The sequence below is a fragment of the Thamnophis sirtalis genome, unplaced genomic scaffold (genome assembly GCF_051295495.1).
Source record: "Thamnophis sirtalis isolate CommonGarterSnake01/CBP01778 unplaced genomic scaffold, rThaSir2_p1.2 scaffold_5, whole genome shotgun sequence".
NCBI classification, from domain to species: Eukaryota; Metazoa; Chordata; class Lepidosauria; order Squamata; family Natricidae; genus Thamnophis; species Thamnophis sirtalis.
Window position 1 is genome coordinate 110,745,662 of NW_028261385.1, and position 24,484 is coordinate 110,770,145.

Sequence of the window (24,484 nt, forward strand, 5' to 3'; positions counted from 1 at the left end):
CAAAGGGAGTGTGCCCAGGACGTCAGGCCTTGGAGCAGTGGGGAGGAGATAAGGGAGTTGGTGCTAGACGCCAGGCAACGGCGGGCTGATGGATGCAGAGAACAATTACGCAGATACAGAAGATAATTGGACCCAGGTGGTTGTAATTAGGCTCCTCTGAAGAGAGTATATAAGGAGAGACTTTGGGAGGAGACTGTTTGCAGGATTCAACTTCATTACCAACGCTGGATAAGCTCTTGTGTATATTTCTTATCTTGGAAGTCTGGATTGCTGCTAAGGTCTGGTCAGTGTGTTGATTTACTGTGAATAAATAGTCTAGCAGAATTCTTGTCTTGGAGTGCCTTGGTGTATGGAGAGGGGGGTCAGAACAGGAATGTATATTTATTTGGCTCTCAGGGCAGTATGATAAAGGAAACATCTCCACACTTGTTCATTGGTAGAATCTGCATTCTAACTAATGGGATGGATCTCTACTGCTTTAATTCTACTTGCATTGCCTAAGGGAATTCAAATGTTGCTTTGAATTTAATGGTTTCCATTCTTCTCAATAAAAGGTTCCTTTTGAAATACTCCGTTTCAAGAGTCTTCACTTTCTTAAGTTAGGAGAGGAACCCTTACACTCATGATGACACCTAATGCGCTGTAATATTGAAAACTGCCAGTATATTATGTTTTATAAACACTTTCTTGTGCTCAGAATTCCAACAGATTAGGAATTTGTCCACCAGATGTATCTTTAATCTAAAACATGGTGAATAAGTTCAGCAATTTTATATTGAATTTAATGTAAAAGTCCAATTGCTGAATAGTCTTTCACAAAAATCAAGAAACTGCAATATAACTGACTGATTACAATAACTACTGTACAGTATTACAGTACTCTCAGGAAACTGATGCTATAATTTATGCAAAGAAATGTGATATATACAAAACCACACACACATTGCTATGGCAATATTTGCTTTTTTGTAGAAAATATTTTGTAGATTTTGTAGAAAATAGCAATCCAGAGTGAAATGCCCTTTTCTAAAATTCAATTTCCAACAGTATTTGGAACAAATGGAAAACAAAAGTTAAAAAAAGACTGATATTTATATTTGAAATGAAAAAGGCTGAAAAAAAGCTGTATTTTTGGCCATTGAAGAAAATTCAGAAAAAAATTGTAATACATGATCCATTTCTCTCCTTAATTAAGATTTTGTTGAAAAAAATCTTATTTTTTAATCAAAACAATCCTTTGGTGATGAATAAATTAATTCATTTTTCTGGTGTCAAGTTTCCAAGCACCTGTCAGGTATCGTAGTCGTATAAAAAGAAGGTCCTTTCCCATCTGCAACCAACTCCAGAAGGGAACCAACTTAGAACCTATGATTATTAAAAATAATAAAATTTATGTTAAACATATTTATAAATGACAATTATTTCAAAATCACTAATTTTAAATTTTAATTTGCTCTGAAATATATTAAATTTATAGTTCTAACATGAAATGTATCAAAGAGGCACAAAATTATAATCTCAAGTGAAAATAGGCAATATTCAGCTGTATCATTTTGCTAGATTATTATTCTCTTAGTTTTCCCTCTTCCTAGCCCAATAGCCAGCAGAAGTGTAGATGGTCTGGAGAGGGTGCATGGGTGGAGAAGACTACCCTAGGGACTTGCAATCTGCTCTGTCAGCTTTTCCACTATCTTTATAGGGAAACAGACTGGGAAGGGTTCAAATCTAATCATGTGATCAAGAGTGCTTGGCAACTGGTCTAAGTGCGAATGGATTGCCAAGTGCCCAGCTTGCGGTCATGTGGCATGCTTGTAACTTTAAAAGCCAGTTGTAAGTCTCTTTGTTCAGCACTGTCATAACTTTGAACAATTGCTGAATGAGTGGTCATATGTACAGTGGGCTATCTGTGCAGAACCATTCTTGTTATAGAGAATATTTATGGATTTGTATTATCTGAGCAACACCAAAAATAAAGCACTTGACCCACTCAGAAGCCATTATGAAATTGATTGTTTGTTATGGAGGAAAATAAGAAGCGCTACAGTTAGTTGCTGAGTTGGAAAGTATGTATCTCATCCCTTCCTTGCAGCAATCTCCAGATACATATTTCCAATTAATGTAATTGAGGTTACTAATGTAATTTGTTTTTTGTTTGACTATGGTGTTAAAAATAATTTTATCAGGTGGCTGAAAATTTGATATGTATATCTCTGTGTATCTGTTGATTCTGTTAATAAAACTCTTAATAGTGCTTGCTTTTATTTTGCTGTTATAGTATCAATAAATGTTATTTATACAATAAAGTAAAAGGCTTTTGTAGCCAGTACAGCAGTACAGAAGCAAGTCACCCCAAAGAACTAGCAGATGGTAACTAAAGAATGTAAGAACATAACTCATTGCATTAGTGTTGTTCTCTATTCTATTTCAAAAATCAGGTGTTAGGTAACACCTTTTCAGATTTACAACCTTTAATAAGAGGCTAAACGTTTGTGAAATACAGTTTACTTTATCATTTCAAATTATTTTGGGTTTTATTTTGTTGAAATGCAGTCAAATTGGAGTACATAGTACAATGGAGTGTTTTGAAGTCAAAACAAAATTTGGTTTATGTTGGCAAAATTACTGGAATAGTTTAGGAATTGGTTTCTCTCAGAATCATCACCCAATAGGAATCTTGTTATCACCCATCACACCATAATTTTTATTAACTACTAGGGAAAATATGATAGAAATCTACTGAAATATAAATAGTTCATAATATATTGACAGTGAGGGATAAAGCATATTAGGAGACTAAGGAGCACCATGCAAAAGACCCAGTGTGGAGGAAACAGCTTAATTTTCTTAATAACTATCCAGGTTGTCCTTGATTTACAAGTTCATTTAGTGACCGTTCAAAGTTACAACAGCACTGGAAAAAGAAACCTTACAACTGTGTTTCACATTTATCACTATTCCAATATCCCGATGGTTACATAATCAAAATTTGGACACTTAGCAACTGACTCATATTTATGACCATTGCAGTATCCCACAACCTTCTGCAACCTTCTGACAAGCCAAGTCAATGGGAAAGCCAGATTCACTTGACAACCATATTACTAATTTAACAATTCCAATGATTCACTTAACAACTGTGGCAAGAAAGGTTATAACATGGGGCAAAACTCAATAAATGTCTCACTCAGGAACAGAAAGTGTGGGCTCAATTCTGGTTGTAAGTTGAGGATTACCTGTATTAGAAAGACTAGTGGAACAATAACCTTTCTATATTATCATAGGGAATATTTTAAGACCACTGAACTCGTAGAACTCACCTGATCTCTAGAACTGATCTAAAATGATACAAAATGTAAAATTTTCAACTGACCTTCAATTTCTGTCCAATTGACAGCAATCTCTGATATTGGGATTTTAAAGCTTTGAGCTATGTAAAGAAGTTCCACATCAAAAGCCCTAAAAGAAGAACAGAATAAATATTTTCAAGATTATTCTAATGAATTTCCATAAGCATATGGCAATATTGTTGCCAATTTTAATTTTTCTATCATAAAATAAAAATAATTGTGATATATGTTTCTCATGTTTCTCAGGACTGGACAGTCTCTTAACCTTTTTTTTATCTAAAAACTTTAATCTCCCCTCGTGTCCAGTTTTTGAAATCATGAAATTGCTTGTTTTGCCTTGTAAAAATAAAGACAATTTCCCCCCACCAAAAAAAGCTGTTTTTATATATTAAATCCAAAATTTTATTGTAAACGTTTCAATATATAAAATTTATCTGGATCCTTAGTGTGTTTTAAATTTTCTAAGACCAAAATTTTATTTTTGCTGATTATTTATGACTCTTAAATTCTTAAAACTTATGATTAAAATTTTCTTTCATTCAGGATTGAAGGCAGACTCACCCAGTGTTTTTAGACTTGTTGGTCCAAAACTAATAGTTTAGAAGTAGTTAATAAACAATTTCAAAAAGTGAGTAGGAAGTCACGTTTGCAAACTTAATGTCTTTTATAAATCTCCACTGCTGTTGCAAGCAAAAATGCTAATCTCATCATCACCCAGCACTCAAACTCGCAGAAAACTGCTATTGTGTGGTCTCCCCACAAAAAGCAGTTGTCTGGAGCACATGCAGGTGATCTCTGGTCATTTCCTTATCCAGAGAGTTCTACTCACCACTTCCTTGTTCTTTGTTGCACTCACTGGCTCTGCTTTTGCAGAGTCACCTTTCACAGAGTTCACCACACCTTCCCAGAAGCCAAGCTTTTAAAACTACATCTGAAGGATGTTCCTGGGAAATGGCCAAATCCTGCTCACTTAAAACAACTAAATCATTCTGAAGTTTCAAGATAGAGTTGAACATGTAAGCAACTACAGAGTACACTGGGTCCCAGCAAAGCAGTGGCAGTTTGCTGAGCAGCCCTGAGAAAAGCAGAATCAGAACTGATATATTTTTGGTCTACTACTTTTCAAAGAGATGACAAAAGGAAAGGCATTTTAATTATTGTATAATGCTGGGATATTTTAGATAAACTTCTAATTGTTCCTTCCTAATAGGTTACCATGCTAGTTATGCTACCTTTGGTCAGTGAATGCAAACAATTTGTTTTCTTGGGCCACTTGTTTGTGCCTAAAAACTCCATTGTCACCACTCAGGATGAATTCAGCTTACTGTGAATATTTTATTATGAAGGCATTATAAGTAGCTCACATGTAGGAAGGGCATCTCCTTGGTAGTGAAGGAGCTCAAATATGCAATCTTCAGTAGAGCCTACACTAAACAAAAAAAGATGGAAAACATAGAGGGACTGCTTCTCCTTTGAACACAGAGGAGGCTACTACTCTGATAAAGGCAAGTGTCCATCCTAAGCCTGTAGAAAAAGAAGACAACAGCCAGAAAAAGGGCTAGGCCGAGATACTCAGGTCAATATCATAACTGAAAAGTGGAGGCAACAGCAAGAAGAAAGGTTTAATAAAAAAGGAAGAACAACAGATCTAGAGGGAGACAGAGAAGAAGATATCAACATCCTAAATTAACCATGGAAGAAAATATAAAAGCTTATTTTGCTACATTTGAAAGGGCACCCAGTTTAACAGGAAAGATTTTAAGGACTTATTATAGCAGACTTCCAGCTAGGGAAGTAACTGATTACTATGTTAAAGAAAAATGTAATCATATACCAATACTATGTACCTCCCTTATACTGAGGCAGTTTAGGAGCTACATTTATGTCTACAATGAACATATTTTGCTGAGAATAAAGAAAAAAAACAACCTAAAAAAGGAACACATATGAAAAAGATCCATAAGCATAAAAAATGTAATTTTTAAAAATAACTTTGCTTTACAAAAGAAAATTTAAGAGCAAAACCAAGGAAAACTTTACAAATTGCCTATTTTTATTTTTAAAAAGCCTAAACTCAAACAATGTATATACATTTATTTTAAAAAGACAATTCAATTTTGATATGAATGTATAAGAATGTATTAAGTGATACCATTTGTGTGATAAAAGTTAAATAGCCAAAATAAAAGACAAAAGTGAATTTTTGAAAAAATACGGTAAATCCTAAAGGATGGCTTTCTGAAATAAAGGTTTGTCCTAATAAAAAATATAAAATTAACAGGCAGTAGCCCTCAACGTAAGACTACAATTGAGTCCAAAATTTCTGTTGCTAAGTGAAATATTTATTAAATGAATTTTGCCTCATTTACAATTTTTCTTGCCACAGCTGTTAAGTGAATCACTGCAGTTGGTAAATTAGTGACTTGGCTGTTAAGCAAATCTGGCTTTGCTTTGTCAGAAGGTTACAAAATGTGATCGGGACACTGCAACCGTCATAAATGAGTCAGCGGCCAAGCATCTGAATTCTGATAATGTGACCATGCAATGGTCGTGTGAAAAACAGTCATGTCACTTTTTTCAGTGATGTAACTGAACAGTCACTAAATGAATTGTTGTAAGTCGAGGACTGAGTGTATATATGGGGAAAAACTCACAAGTATGTTTGTGCAAACTTGAGTTGGTCTCATTTGTTACAGTCAAAATATAGAGAAATGAACACATAATGGTGACAGGTGCAATCCCTAAATTATTATGTAATCTAATGATTGGAATAGGTTTTCCAACTGATGAAGGTTTGATTCCAACAAAGGGCTTTAGGGAGGAGGCGAAAGTAGTAGGAGTAACCATAAGAGCCCAGTCTATGGCAGAAGCAAAGAAAGAGAATAAACAGGAGGGGAAGGAACCTAGGATCCTTCCCAGCCATGCCACTTTAATAGTGGAATTGGGATGTCCTAGTCCCAGGATGGCGAATCTATGGCATGCGTGCCACCTGTGGCACACGGAGCCATTTGTCAGGGCACACGAAGGCCAGCTGAATTCAGCCTTTTTAAAAGCCATTTTTGCCCTCCCCAGGCTCCAGAGGCTTTATAGGAGCCTGGGGAGGGCAAAAAAAGGCCTTCCCCCTGAGGCCCTCCGGAGGCTTCAGGAGCTTCCCTGAAGCCTCAGGAGCGCAAAAAAACAGCCCTACTGGCAAACTGGAAGTTTGGGAACTGACAGAAGTGACTTCCTGTTTGCTCGTAGGGTCATTTTTTGCTCTCTGGAGGCTTCAGGGAAGCCTCCTGAAGGTCCCTGAAGCCCCTGGAAGGCCTCTGGGGGGTGGGGAGGCTGGTTTCGCCCTCCCCAGGCTCCTATAAAGCCTCTAGAGCCTGGGGAGGGCAAAAAAAGCATGGAAAAAATGGGAAGTTACGCCTCTCATGCGCGCATGTGCACTGGGGGGGATCGCGTGTTGCATTATTGGTGTGGCATGCCCATGCACGACCCCCCTTGCACTCCCCCCACATGGCACGCGAGCCAAAAAAGGTTCGCCATCGCTGTCCTAGTCTTAGCAAAGGCTGATAAAGCGAGAGGCACAGACGCTCCTAAATAAGAGTGATTTAGGGCTTATAAAAGAAGGTTTCCCATCTTAAAACCTTATTGGTAGGGGGCAGCACAGGAGAAAAATAGAAAATACACCCAGATTACAAGAAAAATAAGTTTTGCTGTTTAAAATATGGCCCTGTCAATATACAAAGTTACAAGTAGTAATTCTCCAAAATTATTGCAAAATTATATTACAACTATCCCATGAAAATCTAGAGTCTGGACATACAAGTAGAGATTGTATAACATTCAGAATGCAAGTAATCCTACTTTAACAGTTGCTTAACAATAATTGAAAGTTACAATGGCCTCAGAAAGGATGCTTTATGTATTTCAAACCTGCATAAAACATTGTGTCATTGTTGTCGGTGCCCCCTCCCTCCTATCACATGACAGCATTTCAGGTATTTAGCAACCATTGCAGCATCCTGCAGTCATGTGACCGTGATTTGCAGCATTTTTTTGGATATGCTGGATTTGCTTAACAAGATTTATGATTCACTTATCACAGTGATTCATTTTTCAATTATCATAAAAATGGTTGTAAGTCACATGACCTACTCAAGGACCACCCCAATCTACAATCAAAATTCCAGGCTCAATTGTGGTTATAAAGTGAGGACAACCTATATTAGATATTTAACTGGCCAAATAAAGATGTGATTCATCACTCCAGACCCTGCCTGTTTGTCAATTAATGAAACCAAAAGGAAAACAAGATAAAGTTTCCATTGGACAGTGTGTCCTTAATTCCCATTTCTTTTTTTAAAATAGACATGGATATTGTGGGCCCTCTGCTCCAATCCAGTAAAGGAATACTGTATATCCTAACTGTTTGTGACTATGCAACTTGTTATTTAAAAACAGTTCCATTAATAAATGTTCCATTAATAAATATAAACAACAAAGAAACTGGTCAAAATCTGTATGACAGGCATACTAAAGGAGATCCTCATGAATCAAGCATTTAATTTTCACCCAGCCCTACTTAAATATCTTTAGGAATGATTTAGGGATAACAGGAGTGTGTATCAGTCCTTATTTTTCCTAGGCAGATGGCATAACTAAAACAATCCATCAGTCCCTGAATGCTATGCTTTGGAAATAGGCAGGTCAACAAAACCAAAAAGTTAGGATACCTACCAGCCATTTTTAGTATAGTATTTGGCCCACAGGCAAATCCTAAAGGTATCCACTGGATTTAGAAATTGGGAGGCAACTTCAAGGTGGGTTGGGCGTTAAGTTAATCCTTAAGGAAGGATTGTGTGAACATTTAGAAAGCCCCAACAGTTTAATAGAATGCATATTAACCCGGAGAAACAAATCAAGGGCAGTAGGACATATTGCCCAAGAACATTTAGGAAGAGCCAGGGAAGAACAGAAGAGGTATGATAAGGGTACAGCAGTTCAATGAAGAAGACCAAGTGTTATTATTATCACCTAGTAAAGAAAGCAAACTATTGGCTAAATGGCAGGGCTCCTACATAATAATGAGAAAAATTGGACTACCTATCAATGTCATGAAGAATTCAAAAGTATCTAGCTCAATTTACTAGTCAGATATCTGGAAGTTGAAAGAACTTCATGGCACAGCAACTGAATAGTTGACAAGCTTCTTCAATGTCTTTATGCATTCTAGTCATGCACCTACTATTTGGGCAATAAGTGTTACAGTTTCTCTCTTCAAGAACAAAGGCAATCAATCAGACTTCTCCGACTACCGACCAATCCCCTTCTTGTCACACACAATGAATTTTTTGAGCGAATCTTCAACCACCATCTCTGTGACATGGCTGAAATCAGCATCAATCTATAGTTTTGTCAAAGACTTGACTACCACCAGAATCATTTTTGCAGCTTGCATGCTCATAGAGCATAGAGAAAAAAAAGAAGTATTACACATTTTCTTAACCTAGAAAAAGTGTTTGTCCATTTTTCGCATCAGCTAATATGGTACATGGTGCAGTATTACATGTAAAAAAATGGAAAGAATTCCAAAAAATCTCATAAGAAAGTGACCATTCTCTCCCCAAAGGGCAATCAGGGTCAAAGTCAAACCATGCATCAGAGCCACAGGAATAATTTTGGTTACCTCTGAAAGCCAGCTAGACGCATTAGTCTAATATATGACCATTGATAGGAGTCAAGTATTTAATAACTTGAGTCAAGTCTATGGTTGTCATGAAGTCCCAACTGTCTGTATCCATGAAAGACAGATTAAAGTGTATCATTTGTTTGGGTGACTGCATTGTCAATTCAGCTAGGGCTTCAAGCAGATCAAGTGGGAAGGCAAGGAGATTGGTATAGTCACAGCAATCCTATTTGGCCCCCAGGATCCAATTTCACTACCAAAGTCTCACAAACAGCTATATGAAAACCACTCTTATGGCCATTCCATCCATACATGAATTTACATCCTATAGAATCATAGTACTGGAAAGGACCTTGGAGATTTTCTAATCCAACCCCTGCCCAAGGCAAGAGATCTTATACTCTCCTGGAAACATGGATGTCCAATTTTCTTGGAAACCTCTAGTGATGGACCTACAAGCCTAGGAGGAGAGCTGTTTCATTGATTGTTCTCATTGTCAGGAAATTTCTCTTTAGTTCTAGTTTGGATCTCTCTTTAACAAGCTTCCCCCCATTGTTTCTTGTCTTGTCCTCAAGTGCTTTAGAGTACTCTCTTAGCCATTTGATCCATATTAGTTAGGATAATGTCCAGTGTAGCTGACCCTCTTGTTCCCACCTCCAGTTTTTGGGTGACAAAGATGTCAGCTAGGCACTAAGAAACTTGTTTGATCTCCCACTCACTGCAGATTTTGTTTCCCAGCTGATGTCAGTTAAAGTCTCCCATTACGACAGTGTTGTTGTTTCCTTCATACTTTGGCTAACAGATTAGCAAAAAGTTCATCTATTTCCTCCAGTGTAAATGTGTATTTAATTTTTTTTTGAAAAGGGGCACTCTTTTTCTATTGTTTTTTTCCTGCTGATTAAATAAATAGTATTTTTTTTAAAAAAAGTAGATTTGAACACTGGGACAGGTATGCATTCTTTTGCTTATCTAAATGAGCAGGCCTATATAACATAAGAGCTGGGGCAGTTTTGGAAAAGTCTACAAATCTACTGCTGCTAAGCACAAGAAAAGAGCTCTTGTTGCCTAGCTCTTTGCAGTCATCTCCCCTCTCAAAGACATGCGGTTTAGCACCTCCAAACCTCACTGACTGCTACCATAGAAAGACCTAGCAGCTACCCACTGCAGCCCAGTATTATTTTTAATTTATCAGTGTGGCCCTTAAATGCATTATATTGGCCTGTCCTAGAGACTAAAAGTAATTCTTCTAATTTTGGATAAAAGCATGAACTATCTTCATAAATTGAAAACAAGAAGACCCAGTGAATATACAAAAGTCTTTGCAATGCCTGAAAGCTCTTACATTCTAGCCATAAAATTATTTAGCATATATATGTACATACTGGATAATGCATCATAATTTTGCACATGTTACCAGTTTTCAATTAACTGAAAGAAATATACCAACCAACGTTCTATATGAAGAGCTGAAAATGTCCGAGAAGCAGCCTCCCGGGTCAAGAGTTTAAAACCACACTGCGTGTCTCTAATATCCTTAACACAAAGGAACCTGACTAGAAAGTGGAATCCATGCATTAGAAAGGTTCGGAAGTATGAACGCTGCAAACAAAACACACAAAATATTAGGTTTGAAGTAAAGAAAACAAATGCAATCCAGAACTTTCTGTTTCCATAATCACCTTACTATAATAACCTTACCATGATAATCTCACCAGAACTATATATAAACTATATTCTCTGTGACAAGTATAAGAAGAAAAAATAAGAATTTTCTACAGAACAAATGTACCAAAGTGCAAGAATAGCTGGAGCAGCACTGATATTTATATGCTAGCAGTGCTATGAATGTACCAACACAAACTCTGAAGCGCCTTTCTTTCTTTGAATTTATAGTACAACCCAGTCCTACTGAATACTTTATGTTCAACATATTTCTAGAATTATACTTGAACAAGAGATTGGCATTTCAAATAAAATATAGAATTTATAATCCTGCTTTTGCAATGGGGTCCACCTTGAACTAAATGATCTGAGATACTTATCCAGTAATGTAGAAAATATACCATCAATATTATGTTTAAACCACAGTAAGAATTTAAACTGTTTACTAAGCTACTAGGCCTCCCACACCCGAGGCATACTTTGCTCTGTTCAACAATCACCTCAGGGAGAGTAGGGTGGGGCAATCACATAGGTGTCTTGTTTATTGACCATCACAACAAAATGCACAGGTATAGAATAGGTGGTACCTAGCTCAAGTTGAGTATGAGCTAGCAGTGTGCTGCAGCTGCCAAAAAGTCACTGCAGTTTTAGGCTGCATCAAGATCATGTGAAGTGTTAGTATTGCTATATACTGCCTTGATAAGACCACAGTTGAAATATTGCATCCAGTTTTGGTCACCATAATATCAAAAAGATGTTCAGACTCTAGAAAATGTGCAGAGAAGAGTAACAAAGATGTTTAGCAAACTGGAGGCCAAATCATACAATGAATATGGTTGCGGGAATTAGGTATGCCTAGTCTAATGAAGAGAAGTACTAGAGGTAACGTGATAGCAATTTCCCAATATCTGAGGGATTCTCACAGAGGAGATCAAGCTATTCTCCAAAGCACATGAGGGCAGGACAAGATGTAATGGATGGAAGCTTAATAAAGAGAGATTCAATCAAGAATTTCCTTTCAGTGAGAACAATTAATCAGTAGAGGTTTTAAGAAGAGATTAGACAGCCATTTGTCCAGAATGATATAGATTCTCTTCCTTGAACAGGAGGTTGGACCAGAAAACCTCCAAGGTCCCTTCCAACAGTGTTTTTCTGTAATTCTGTAATTTTTCTTGAGACCATAATGACCAGGCCCCATTACAGTCACAACTGAAGAACTATCTATAATCAGTTAAGTGGTGGGTTTCAAAAATTTTAGAACCTATTCTGTAGGTGTGGCCTCTTTTGTGGGAGTGGCTCAGCAGTCATGTGACTGGGTGGGCGTGACCAACTCGGAAAATGTGGTGAAACTCACTTAACAACTCCCTTGCTTAGTAACCAAAATTTGGGGCTCAATTCTTTCTTTCTTTCCTTTTTTGTCTCTCTTCTTTCTTTCTTTCTTTCTTTCTTTCTTTCTTTCTTTCTTTCTTTCTTTCTTTCTTTCTTTCTTTCTTTCATCTCGGCGGGTGACCTAGTGGGTGTCCAAAGGTGTTGGGCAGGCTACGGAAGGCATGCACATCATGCACACACACACTGCACTTGTCGCAATGCAAGGCGCAGAGGAAGGAAGCAGGGATGCTGGCCGGCGCTCTCTTCATTTACCGCTCGCCCCTGAGGTCTGCCGGCTGCAGACCCTGCCTGGCTGGGAAAGTGGTGAGGGGGCAAGCGCCAGCCACCATCCCCGCCTCCTTCGTCTGTGAGCCACTGGGATTAAAAAAGAAAGAAAAAATAGCATAGTGGCCAGCTCTGCCAACTGTGGATCATGGGACCGGTTGCCTGGCCATGTCTTGGATTGGACAAGACATTGCTTAGTTCTAGTGTGGCGAGAGCATAGGAGCAAAGGCCCTCTCCCAACTGGCCCTTCCTCCCTTCAAGGGTGAGGGACATGGCTGCCCCACTGCCTCTGGTGGACATCAAAGAAAAGGGAGCACGCGCCATGTGGGGTTCTCTCAATCCTCCGCTCTGGCAAAGGAAGTGGGTGGGCGGGGCAAGCTTAGTGCTCACAGGCAGGGTGAGCAAGCGAGCGAGCAGCGACTGGGCGGATGGGGGGGGAGCCAGGGGAGGGAGTGTTCTGGTACGGGACCTCCGCAACAATGGGTACGGGAAGGCATGCTAAATTTCACCATCCGGTACGGCTGTACCGGTCGGTACCGATTGAAACCCCGAATCAGCTGTTGGAGAAACAACTCAAGATTGGAACATTAACTAATAGTTGTCTGAACCTATCCTATTGCTCCATTTTGCAATAATATCAACACTGCATTCAATATTCCTGACCTGATATTCTTTGCTATATCCCTTGTAATCTTCTAAGATACTAGGAATTGTAAAATATCCATATATGGGAATCAACTAAAACAATTACCATTAAAAACTGGAAAGATAAATCTGCACCTCACATGCAGTAATGATCAACTGGTGTTTTGTTTGTTAACATTTGAATTTTTTCAACAAAGGGCAAGGAAAAGATGTGGAGGGAATGGGTTTGAAGTTGTTCTATTTAAAAGAAACCTAGGTTTTCCCCTCTTAATTTTTATCATTTCGAATTAGTGCTTATAGGATACTGTTAATACTGTTGTATGTATACTTTTTATTCTCTTAATTAGTTTGATCTAATAAAAATACTTTAAAATCTCAATTTAGAGACTACAGAATAGAGACTTTGATAATTGTGCTAGAAATATTTAGTAGTAATGAGTGTTTGCTTTAGTTATTTATGCTGGCTGTATATGGTTGAATAAGGGCCCACATTCCTTGGTCAATAAAGAATTCTATTCTATTCTGCATTCCAACCAGAGATCATGCAAACTAAAGGAGGATAAGATTTGATCCTAAAAAAGAAGGCATTTATATCTGTCTATAAAGAATAGTCTATCTGACAGTAGGTGCAGAAGAAAAAAACAGAGGCAAGAAAAATATACCTGTGCTATGGAATCTTTCTCTAAGTGAGCACGAGATCCACAGGCAATAGCCATCATTTCCTACAGGGAAAAACATTAACAGCTTTAAGGAAAGCAGAGTAAGGAACAGGTAGTTTCCAAATTATATTCCTATAAGCCAGTGATGGATTCAAATTTTTTTGCTACCGGTTCAGTAGACATGGCTAGGAGGATGTGACTGAGTGGGATTGGCCAACTTGACATCACTCACGGCCACAACTACTCAGTCACATGACCCTCCCCATCACCAAGCCACACCCACAGGAAAAGGTAGGAAATTTTTTAGGATTTCTCCCTATCTACCCCCGCCCTCCCTTTGCCAATCTCTCCCATTTCCCCTCCTAAACCCTGGCCCTAGCCCCATTTCCTCCTCCCCTTCCACCTCTTTGTTTGTTCTACAGTGGCTGGTCTAGGCCGGAAGGCAAGCTGACCAGAGTTTTCGGCAGCCCCCAGCCAGCAGCTGCTGCTGGGAAGCAGCTGGCTGGCAAAAAAGCCTCCCAGCCTCTGCCTTTTTGCATACCGGCTCTCAAAGAGGCTGGTGACTGGCTGCTGAAAAGTCCTCCTGTTGGCGAAAAAGCAGCTGCCGCAACCGCCATCTTCTTCACACATACACAAATCCAACAAAAAGGAGAAAAAGTAGCCAAATAGAACCTTACAGGCCAGGGTTGGAGACTCTCAAGACCTTTTTCTACTTTTTCAATATCTTTAAATTTTGTAGCTCCATCAGCATCTGCCATCAATATTCTTTTTCCTCGTGAATAAAATACACCCTGCGGTTAAGAAATATGTAAGAACCTAAATTAGTTTAGCAGATTATTATGAAAAGACAAAAAAGTAATACTTTGTTTTGATAGAATCTTCCCCCCAAAATTATAATTTAGGTATTAAACTTTATGACCAGAGAACATATTTGACAGCATGAACACAATCATGTTGCTGGTATGAGGTAAATTGTCTGTTCACAAAATGGATGCCACAATGGACATGGCCAGTCATTAATTGCAATTTTCCAGAAAGCAAAATGAAGAGACTGCTTAACAGAATACCGATTAAGAATTTTGGCAAACAACTGCAGTGAGCCACCATTTTAATTCTGTAAGACTTTCTTCACAACCTATGTGAAATCATATCTCTGGAGACTAATGCTTTGCTTTGCATTATGCCAGTTTCCCTTTTAATTATATTTAAAATTAGAATAATCTGTTCAAAAAACTAAAAACTAACATGATGCAATAAGCTTTCCATGTTACCAATAGTCACATTCAAGACTAAGAATGACTTCACAAAGCTCTGTTTGAATTATGGCTACAAACCCTGGCAATCTGTTGTCAAGAAGAATAACAATGGTTCTAGACAAGGGTGCTACTTGGCAACTCAATCAGAAACTAAAATGAGGATGTTTACCAAATCAGCAGGTCTATATTTTATGTAGTCATTATTATGATTATATTTTTATAGCTCAACTGGGTAAATATACCTAATCCCTCTCATTTTCCCTTAACAACAACTTGGGTGTAGAGAGAAAATGACTGACCCAAAGTCCCACAGCTGGCTTTCATGCCAAAGGGAGGCCAAGAATTCACAATCTCCAGGATTCTAGGCCAGTATTTTAACCATTATATAAAACTGGTTCTCTGGTTAATTTTAATGTTAAGTAACGTTAAGTTTTTGAAAAGACAAAATACCAAAACTCCATGTCTCTTGGAGAAGATTACAGGAAGCATGTATTATTCTCTTTTGAATCCCTGTCAAAGAGATGGGCTCAACACATGGGATGGGGGGAAAGCAGTATTTTTCAAAGATGGCTATAAAATGAAATTAATGTTAAATACATCCATTTTAATATTAATTTTATCACTTGTCTTTCAAACTTGAAGATAATAGCAATTTATGGACATATAATAAATATTAAAAGTACAAATTAATTTAATTGTAAATTTAATTTACAACTTAAATTAAAGTACTCCCAAAGAACAAATATTTTAAATTAACTTTGCAAATTTGGAATGGTAATCCAGTAAATGTCTATGGGACATAGATGGTTTTATTCAAAGAATCTTGGATAAGTAGACACTGGGTTTAATATACTAAAAAATTGTAGATCCAAGTTCTATTAAATTTCAAACAGAAAGAGACTTCATTTCAAATTTAGAATACAATCAGTTTGGTAAAGTAGTCTGGATAATGGCCACTGCATCCTCTCAAAAGTTTTATTTATTGTAACCTGAAAAATATATTTTCTCATCGTGTTTTGGGGCTCAAAAATTATTTTGTCATTTAAGAGTCATTTGGTTCAATAGAGATTCCTTCTCCTATTAATCCATTAAATCAAGCAGCCAGTCTATGTTCCATCTTAGCAAAATAAGCACTATAGGTTGCCCCAAAGTGCTTTTTCAAGAGGCAATTGGACTTTCTGGTTTTTCTTTAGAGGTTTCATTTCTTATCCATGAAGCTTCTTCAGCTCTTACTGGATGGTGGGAAATGGAAGGATTTATACTACTTGCAGACAGCTGGTCATTTGTATTCTTTTAGTGAGTTGCTAAGCCACATGGATGTTTATGTGTGTCATCAGGGTCACCTGAGTAGTAAAAATTGGTGTGGAGCCTTCTTGGAACTATTGAAAGGACTGTGTTGTAGACTGAAGATAGATGGTGTCGTATTCCTCCCCCTTTGTTGAGAGAGGACCGTACAATTTTGACATAGATGGCCTCTTTGATCCCGCTTTCAAACCAGCAGTCCTCTCTGTCCAAAATGTGGACTTTGCTGTCTTCAAAAGAGTAGCTTTTGTTTTTGAAATGCAGATGGACTGCTCAATTTGTCCTGATGGTTTCCCCCCACCCCCTATGTTGTGCTATTCATTTTTGAAGTGGTTGTTTTGTTTCCCCAAAAGAAACAGATTTGCACATGGCTCACTGTATTACAATGCCTATACCAGATTGCTCAGTTTGTGTCTGGATGTTTTATGCTTGGGATAGACAAACTTCTGCCTTAATGCATTCTTGGGTTTCAAGTGTACATGTATGTTATGTTGGTATTTAAAAAGTCAAAGGCCACTCTTTTGAAGACAGCAAAGTTCACATTTTCGACAGAGAAAACCGCTGGTTTGAAAGAAGGGTCAAAGAGTCCATCTATGTCAAATTGGAACAGCCCCCTCTCAACAGAGGGGGAGGGGTACAACATCATCTATCTCCAGTCTACAACAGTTTCCAGTCTTTCAACAGTTCCAAGAAGGCTCCACATCTATTTGCACTACTCAAGTGACCCTGATGACACAGACAAACCTCCAAGTGGCCTCAACAACTCTTAACGACTTGCTAAAAGAACACAAATGACCACCTGTCGGCAAGGAGTATAAATCCTTCCATTCCCCACCATCCAGTCAGAGCTGAAGAAGCTTCTTGGATGAGAAGCAAAATGTCTTCAAAGAAAAGCAAGGACGTTCAGTTACTTCTTGAAAAATCACCTTTGGGATAACTATGACCTAGATGACTGAAAATCTCCAGAGACATCAAGCACTATAAATTTTAACTAAGAAAACAGTATGTTTGCAGTACCTTCAGTAATATCTTTGAATTTAATTTAAATGTTCATACTAAAAGGCAAAGACCGAATCACTTGTTTCCTCAGAGAAAGAAAATATGCAACTTAAAGGAAAAGCAGGTGAGTTTACCATTCTAACAGCTGTCCCCTTTCCACGATTCCTCACCAGAGTGAGTACTCTCACTTTGTCACTACCATACTTCTCAACGTATCTCAGTGCAACCTACAGAAAATAATACATCAGAATAAAACAACAGTGACCACAATTTGGAATGCTATACTTACTAATAATTGAAGGTCAAGAGTTACAAATATACATACATCATGCAAAAATATTTTTTGTTTAGAAAATGCCATTTGAATGTTTCTAATCTTTTTCCTGCTAATTTATTCACCTATTAAATCCTTCCCAGACAGATGTGTTTCATGGTGTTAAAGGTACTGTCATAGTACCTTTAAAGGTACTGTCATAGGATATAAGCTGTTCCAAGTAAAGCTGCCTTTTGCTGTTGTGTTCATTTTGTCAATGCCAATGGTGTCCAACTAGTGCTCCACATGTTTTAGGATTGCAACCAAGATGCTGATTACTATTGGTACTATCTTGGTTTCCTTTGCCACAGTGGTTATAGTTCTATTTGCAGGTCTTTATATTTTGTGGGTTTCTCCAGTTTCTTCTTTCATTCTGCCTCCAGGTACTGCAAAGTCCACTGTTGAGACTTTTTTGTACCTCAGTGCTTTTCTTATCAACAATTGCTAAATCTGAGGTGTTATGTGGCAGATACTTTTGTTTTAATTCTGAAGTCCAAGCATACTTTAGCTTCTTTATTTTCAATTACTTTGTCAATTTTATGGTCCCACCAGTTGTTGTTGGCAGGCAAGTAGTAATTTTTGCAGATATCCCAATGCACCATTTTTGCAACTTTGTCATGCCGTTGTTTGTAATCCATCCATGTAATCACCTTGTAGCAGCTAACTAGGTGGGCCACTATTTGTTCAGCATCTTTGCAGAGGTGATATTTGCTGTCTGTTGCTCCCTTCTCAATTCTGGTTTTGTATGCATTTGTTTTTTGGTCTTGTACAATCAGAATTAACCCAGTGTTTTCATTGGGGTGGGGGTCTTTCCTCAGCATTTCAAGGAAGGTCTTTCCACCTGTCCTCCTCTTGATTGTAGTGAGCAGAACTAGGATGGTGTTCCGAGAATCAGTCAAGCCTCAATTCCTTAATGGTGCCCTAGGCAAATTTGACGTTACAAAATACCATATTAGAGATACTGTTCTTCAGCCCCTTGTTGCACCTTTTCAAAATATTATTGAATCCTAGAGCAGGAAGGGATGTTAATGGTCATAGAGTCCAAATCCCAGACCAGGGCAGGAAAGGTAGTGAACTCTTTTCTTGAAAAGCTGCAGGGTAGAGCCACCACAACTTTAGGATGTAGGCTATACCTGTTCTGCATAGTTTTTCTTAAAACTTAAATATATGTTCATTTAACATATATTTTAGTGGCTAGTTGGATAATCTACACTGTGTGCACAATTATTTGGCATGATGTATTTTGGAGGATTCATTTTATTATTGAACAACTACAGTGCTCTCGATCAATCCAAAATGTTAATAAATCTCAAACCTGAATATTTAAGAAAGTAAAAGTGAGGTTTTGGATTTCTTATGAGAATACGTGTGCAGAATTATTGGGCAATTATTAATGTGCAGAATTATTATGCAACTAAAAGAAAAATGAAAATTTCCCCATCTCACTTGTTTATTTGTATGTTAAAGTGAGAATAATAAACAACCTAAACTGTACAAATAAACATTTCTGACATTAAAAAAAAAAATCAGTGACCAATGTAGCCACACTTCTTTTCAATAACAGTCATAAGCCTTCCATTCATGGAGTCTGTCAGTTTCTTGATCTGTTGACAATCAACTTTTTGTGCAGCAGCAACCACAGCCTCCCAGACACTGTTCAGAGAGGTGTAGTGTTTTGCTTCACTGTAAAGCTCCTATTTAAGAACAGTCCACAAGTTCTCAATAGAGTTTAGGTCAGGTGAGGAAGGAGGCCATGTCATTATTCTTTCATCTTTAAGGCCTTTACTGGCTAGCCATGCAGTGGATGCATGCGATGAAACATTGCCCTGCATAATAATCATGGTCTTCTTGAAAAATGTAGACTTTTTCCTGTACCACTGCTTGAAAAAGGGGTCTTCTAAAAACTGGCAGTAGGTTAGGAGTTGATTTTGAGTCCATCTTCAACCTGAAAAGGTCCAACTAGCTCATCTTTCATAGTACCAGCCCATACCACCTTCTTGGCGTCTGACTTGAAGTGGAGCTCTGTGCCCGTTACTGATCCAGCCCTGGGTCCATCCATCCGGTCTGCCAAGAGTCACTCTCATCTCATTAGTCCATTAAAACCTGTCTTCAGATATTTCTTGGCCCAGTCTTGCCATTTCAGCTTATGTGTCTTGTTCAGTGGTGGTCGGATTTCAGCCTTCCTTACCTTGGCCAAGTCTCTGAGCACTGAACACCTTGTACTTCTGGGCACTCCAGGTAAGTTGCAGTTCTGGAATATGACAGCACTGGAGGATAATGGTTCCTGGTAGCTTCACATTTGATTCTTCTCAAATTTTAGGCAATTAATGTGTGCCTTTTTTCTCAACATGTTTCTTGCAACCTTGTTGACAATTTGCAACACAACATTTGATGGTTCTGTGATGACGCCCCAATATTTTAGCAATTTCAAAAGTGCTGCATCCCTCGGAAAGACATTTACAATTTTTGACTTTTCAGAGTCAGTTAAATTTCTTTCTTGGCCCATTTTGCCTGAGGAAAAGAAGCTGCCTAAGAATTATGCACATTTTGATATAGGGTGTTGATCTCCTTAGGTCACCCCCTCCCTAATTATACAAATGCATATCACCTGATATGCTTATATCCACTAAGCATTCAAGTTTTTATAGCTTGGAAGTGAAAAACATGCATAAAAATGATATGGTCAAAATACTCACTTGCCTAATAATTGTGCACACAAATAAATAGGACTAATGTGATGGAATGGAGCCTGTTCCATTTTGAATTCCATGAATGTTTTGTATCTTGGCTGCTCATTGTAGTGGTTTTAATATGGTTAGATTCCTTTTCTTTGTAATTTTTAAATTGTGTTGCCCAGAATTATAAAAATGAGATAGGTGGCCATAGAAAGTGAATGAGCGAATGAATATTCAGGATGTAATGGCCAAATTGTTTACTAATAATTAGTAAATTTACTCCCCTTTCAATTTATTTTGCTTAATTCTTGCTTGTGTTTAATTTCTCTTTCTAAACAAATCATGAATAACCAAGTCCTTAAAAAAGTATACCTGTTGCCTAGCTAAAAACTATTTTTCTACCAAAAAACTTTGAACTTTGAAATTGTTGACAAACAATACATGCATCATTTTCTTTACTCATTTCATCAAATTATCTCCAGTAAGACCATAATAGACTGTCAGTTATTTAAAATATTTCCTAATGTTCTCTGTGAATTAATGCTAATGGTTCTTAAAAATCTATGTAATACTTGAACACAAATGCACATAATGAAGGAGATTATTGTTTCTTGTTTAAATTATTGTCTACAATAATTATTTTAGACAATATATATATATATATATATATATATATATATATATATATATATATATATATATATATATATATATATATATATATATATAATCATTTTGACATATATTATGTTTATTCTGGCAGAATCAATTCTAGCTGTGAATTATTTTACATATACTGAATTGCTCTTTGGGCTTTGCTACCACATTGTAACATATAAGCAAGGAAAAAGTCAAGAAACAAAAATAATGCATATGTGCAGTTTATACAGAAAGGCTACTCTGACATGCATAGGCAACCATGTTCTCAGTTGATTTTACACTGAAGGGAAAGGTTTTCAGTAAATAAAAATGACAGCTTGCAAGGTTGAACAATCACTGGCTAAATAATAAACATTGTAGTTATTTTGGAATCAGACCCTCAAAATAATAACACCAGCAATAATAACGTGATATGGGATAGATAAAATTACTTTTTACAGCTTTCTGATATTTTTACTTATGTATTGTTTCTGGTATTGTGATTTTAAATTTTAACAACAGAAAGTCTTTTCCGAAACACAAACAAACAAAACAGGTAGATTTCAGCTTATAACAGTGACTGGGACAAGAATTGGTGTCGCTAAGCAATACAATAATAAAACACAATGTCATGTGAGTTTATTGCTTAGTAACAATAATTCTGCTAATCCCAGTTGCAGTCATTAAGTGTGGGCCGTGCAGGTCATTTAATGCTGCAACAGTCAAAACTCTAAAGATTAACTGTAAACCACCCTTGTTCAGGACCATCCTAAATTTGAACACTCATTGAATGAGTACTCATAAGCATGAAGAGCACCTCTACTGTTGACAGTTATCTGAAGTTTGTAGAAGAGTCCTTTATTTCCTACCTTTGTGGTTTGATCTGTGCTGCCATCATCAACTACTATGACCTCATATGTGAAGGAAGGATCTTGCTTCTATAAAAATAAAGAGAGCCATTTTTCATTTGACAGGTTTCATGTTCTTTTACTATCAGAAGATTCTACTTTTAAAAGTGTTACTGAATTATTGCAAATACGTACCTGTCTCATCTCTAGATAATCTAGAGCTTCATTCATCATTGATGGTACTGTAAGATGTGGAAAAAAGCAAAACTACAGATCTTGTTTCATTAAAATTATACTGAGCATAAAATAATTTATAAAGCAAAATATCTTATATATAAATATTTATCCTTACATCGTTCTTCTTCATTATATGAAGGTACTACTACAGAAAGTTCACGTGTTGCAGGGTCATGAAGGCTAGGCACTGGTTTCTTATCATTCAGAAATAAATTCTCACCCTCATATTCATAAATACTTGGCGACTGTCTTGCAGTTATATATGCAATGGCAGCAACCTGGGAGGGAAGTAAAAGAGGAGTAGTAGCTTATAGTACTGTAATAATAATGCAATACCATTCTTGCAAGATTAAAACATTCATGTTGAAGTTTTTAAAGTGAATAGAGAATAGATAAATAAAATTAAGAAAAAGAAATAAATTTGATCTCAATGTCCAAGATTGTGTGCATTGGGAGAGAATCTGCACTAACCAAAATGTAAACACAGAATAAATTATAGTATTCAACATTCATATATAACAGAGGAAATTAAGACAGAGGAATATATTGTATGTTGAGAAAAAGGATGTGACTCCTTTTTGAATGAAAGTAATATATATGAGAAATTAGGAATTGGTGTTATTTAAACTGTTATAAGAGCATATGAAAGTAGGAATTCACAGGTTGATGATAGTTAAACTGTTATGGTTTGGTAAATAGTTATGACAAAAAATAGTGACCAGGACTAAAAGCGATACCCTGAATTGAGAAAGTAAATGAGGACTGAAGCACAAAACAAAAAATGAAGAGAGGATGTGGATTGAGGGGAAGCTGAATTATGCTGCTGATAAACTCCTTAAAAAGAGATGAGAGTTTAAAGAACAAAAGGCAATATATAAATTGCATAAAATATGACAGAATCATTTGCCAGATAAATGAACACAAAAGAATACTGAACTGTGTTGATATGAATTAAATTAAGCCATATTTGTTTTTCTTTTGTCCCATGGTTTTAATTTTTTTGGCTTCTATCTTTTAGTTTTTTCCGCACTTTGCATGATTGGTATTGCTGTATAAACAAATTAGCATTTAAATGAAAGATACTCCCATCACTAAAATGGCTTTTACTTTTTAATTTAGGAAAGGCTGAGTTCTACTCCTTTAAAAATGTACATCAAATTTCTGAGTAAAAACTACAGGTAGTCCTTGACTTACAACAGATCATTTAGTGACTGTTCAAAGTTACAACGGCACTGAAAAATGTGACTGATGACCATTTTTCAGTTACAATCTTTGCAGCATCCCCATGATCATCTGATCAAAATTCAGATGGTTGGCAAATGGTTCATATTTATTGCTGTATCCCAGGGTCGTGTGACCTTCTGACAAGCAAGTCAATGAGGAAATCAGATTCACTTAACAACTGTGTTACTAATTTAACAACTGTAGTGATTCACTTAACAAAGGATGGCAAGAAAAGTTTTAAAATGGGGCAAAAGTCACATAACAAATTTCTCACTTAACAACATAATTTGGGGCTCAATTATGGCTGTAAGTTGAGGACTACCTATATCCAAGTCAGCAGCCCAACTTTCTCTGACATGGTAGTAATACCACCTCCTCAGAGGGCATTTTGCACCAGAAAGACATAGTTCTAAAAAATCAGAAGTTATCAAAGTAATTTTAAGTAAAGCTATAATGTAAACAAAGATGAACTCATATGACTTGGAACTGCAAAATTTCAGAAAAATAAGTGCACAACTAAACGCACACTCACTCACACCCACTGATGATGTCTCAGCCTGAATGTCTCAATGTAACTGTAGTCAGAAGTATGTGCATTTATACATTTACACATTTTTCTTATCTGATAGTACTGAAGTTTTACAATGCAATTTTATTTTTGTATTTATAAACTGCCTAAAGTCTGTGAAGAATGAGATGAACTGCTTATTCCGTACTCTAGGAAGGACGTATTGCATGCATCCCGATGCATTTTTGTTAAATTTGCGGATATAAAGTTGAACCTCGGATATAATGAATCTCCTAGGTCAAAATTTCCTGAAATGTCAGGAAAATGACAGAAAATAAGCCTGAAGGCCAAGATTCTAAGAAAGGAGAGCCCACTACGAGGAACAGTTTGCTGTTCCGCCTTCATTCTCTTCGCCCCGAAATGCTTTAGGGCCACTCCTGATCCCTTCTCACCAGAGCCAGCCCTGCAGTTGCTAATACCACGATCCCTTCGATCAGCAAGCCCAGTTCCATCGTCAGTTACTTCAGCACTTCGCTTCTCTGCTCAGGGGTCTTCAACCAGCACTCAGAGCGACTCATCGAAAGAGACACGAAAGCGGAAGTAAAGAATGACGAGGACGCGAAAGCCTGAGCTTCCGGTGTGTAGAGCAGCCTATTGGTTCATATGATTAGACATTCAGGAAGACAAAACTAAAACAATGCTTTTTTATATTCACGGAGGTAAACACATTCACGTCGTGTGAAAAACACACGGGGGTTACCTAAAATATGTTGCCTACAGAAGTTATGGATCCTCCGTAACGGGAGGCTTTTAAGAAGAGACCGGACAGCCACACAGGTCTCCTGC

At 37.2% G+C, this 24,484-nt stretch overlaps 1 protein-coding gene across 2 annotated transcripts; it reads right to left on the bottom strand.

The window, feature by feature from the left end:
* Positions 1 to 764: 764 nt before the first annotated feature.
* ALG5 (ALG5 dolichyl-phosphate beta-glucosyltransferase) lies at positions 765 to 24,238 on the bottom strand. Of its 2 annotated transcripts, none has more exons than XM_087716545.1 (10): positions 24,091 to 24,238; positions 22,127 to 22,184; positions 21,865 to 21,911; positions 21,691 to 21,759; positions 17,329 to 17,421; positions 14,315 to 14,428; positions 13,641 to 13,700; positions 10,466 to 10,617; positions 3,371 to 3,456; positions 765 to 1,365 (listed from the first exon to the last, which is right to left on the bottom strand). In XM_087716545.1, exons 1-10 carry the CDS (start codon positions 24,148 to 24,150, stop codon positions 1,253 to 1,255), a joined length of 852 nt encoding a protein of 283 aa, XP_087572671.1. In that variant the 5' UTR covers positions 24,151 to 24,238; the 3' UTR covers positions 765 to 1,252. The 2 variants fall into 2 exon arrangements, with proteins under 2 accessions (XP_087572671.1, XP_013913282.1); XM_014057807.2 differs by having other exon boundaries at positions 22,022 to 22,184.
* Between the last annotated feature and the right edge of the window lie 246 nt (positions 24,239 to 24,484).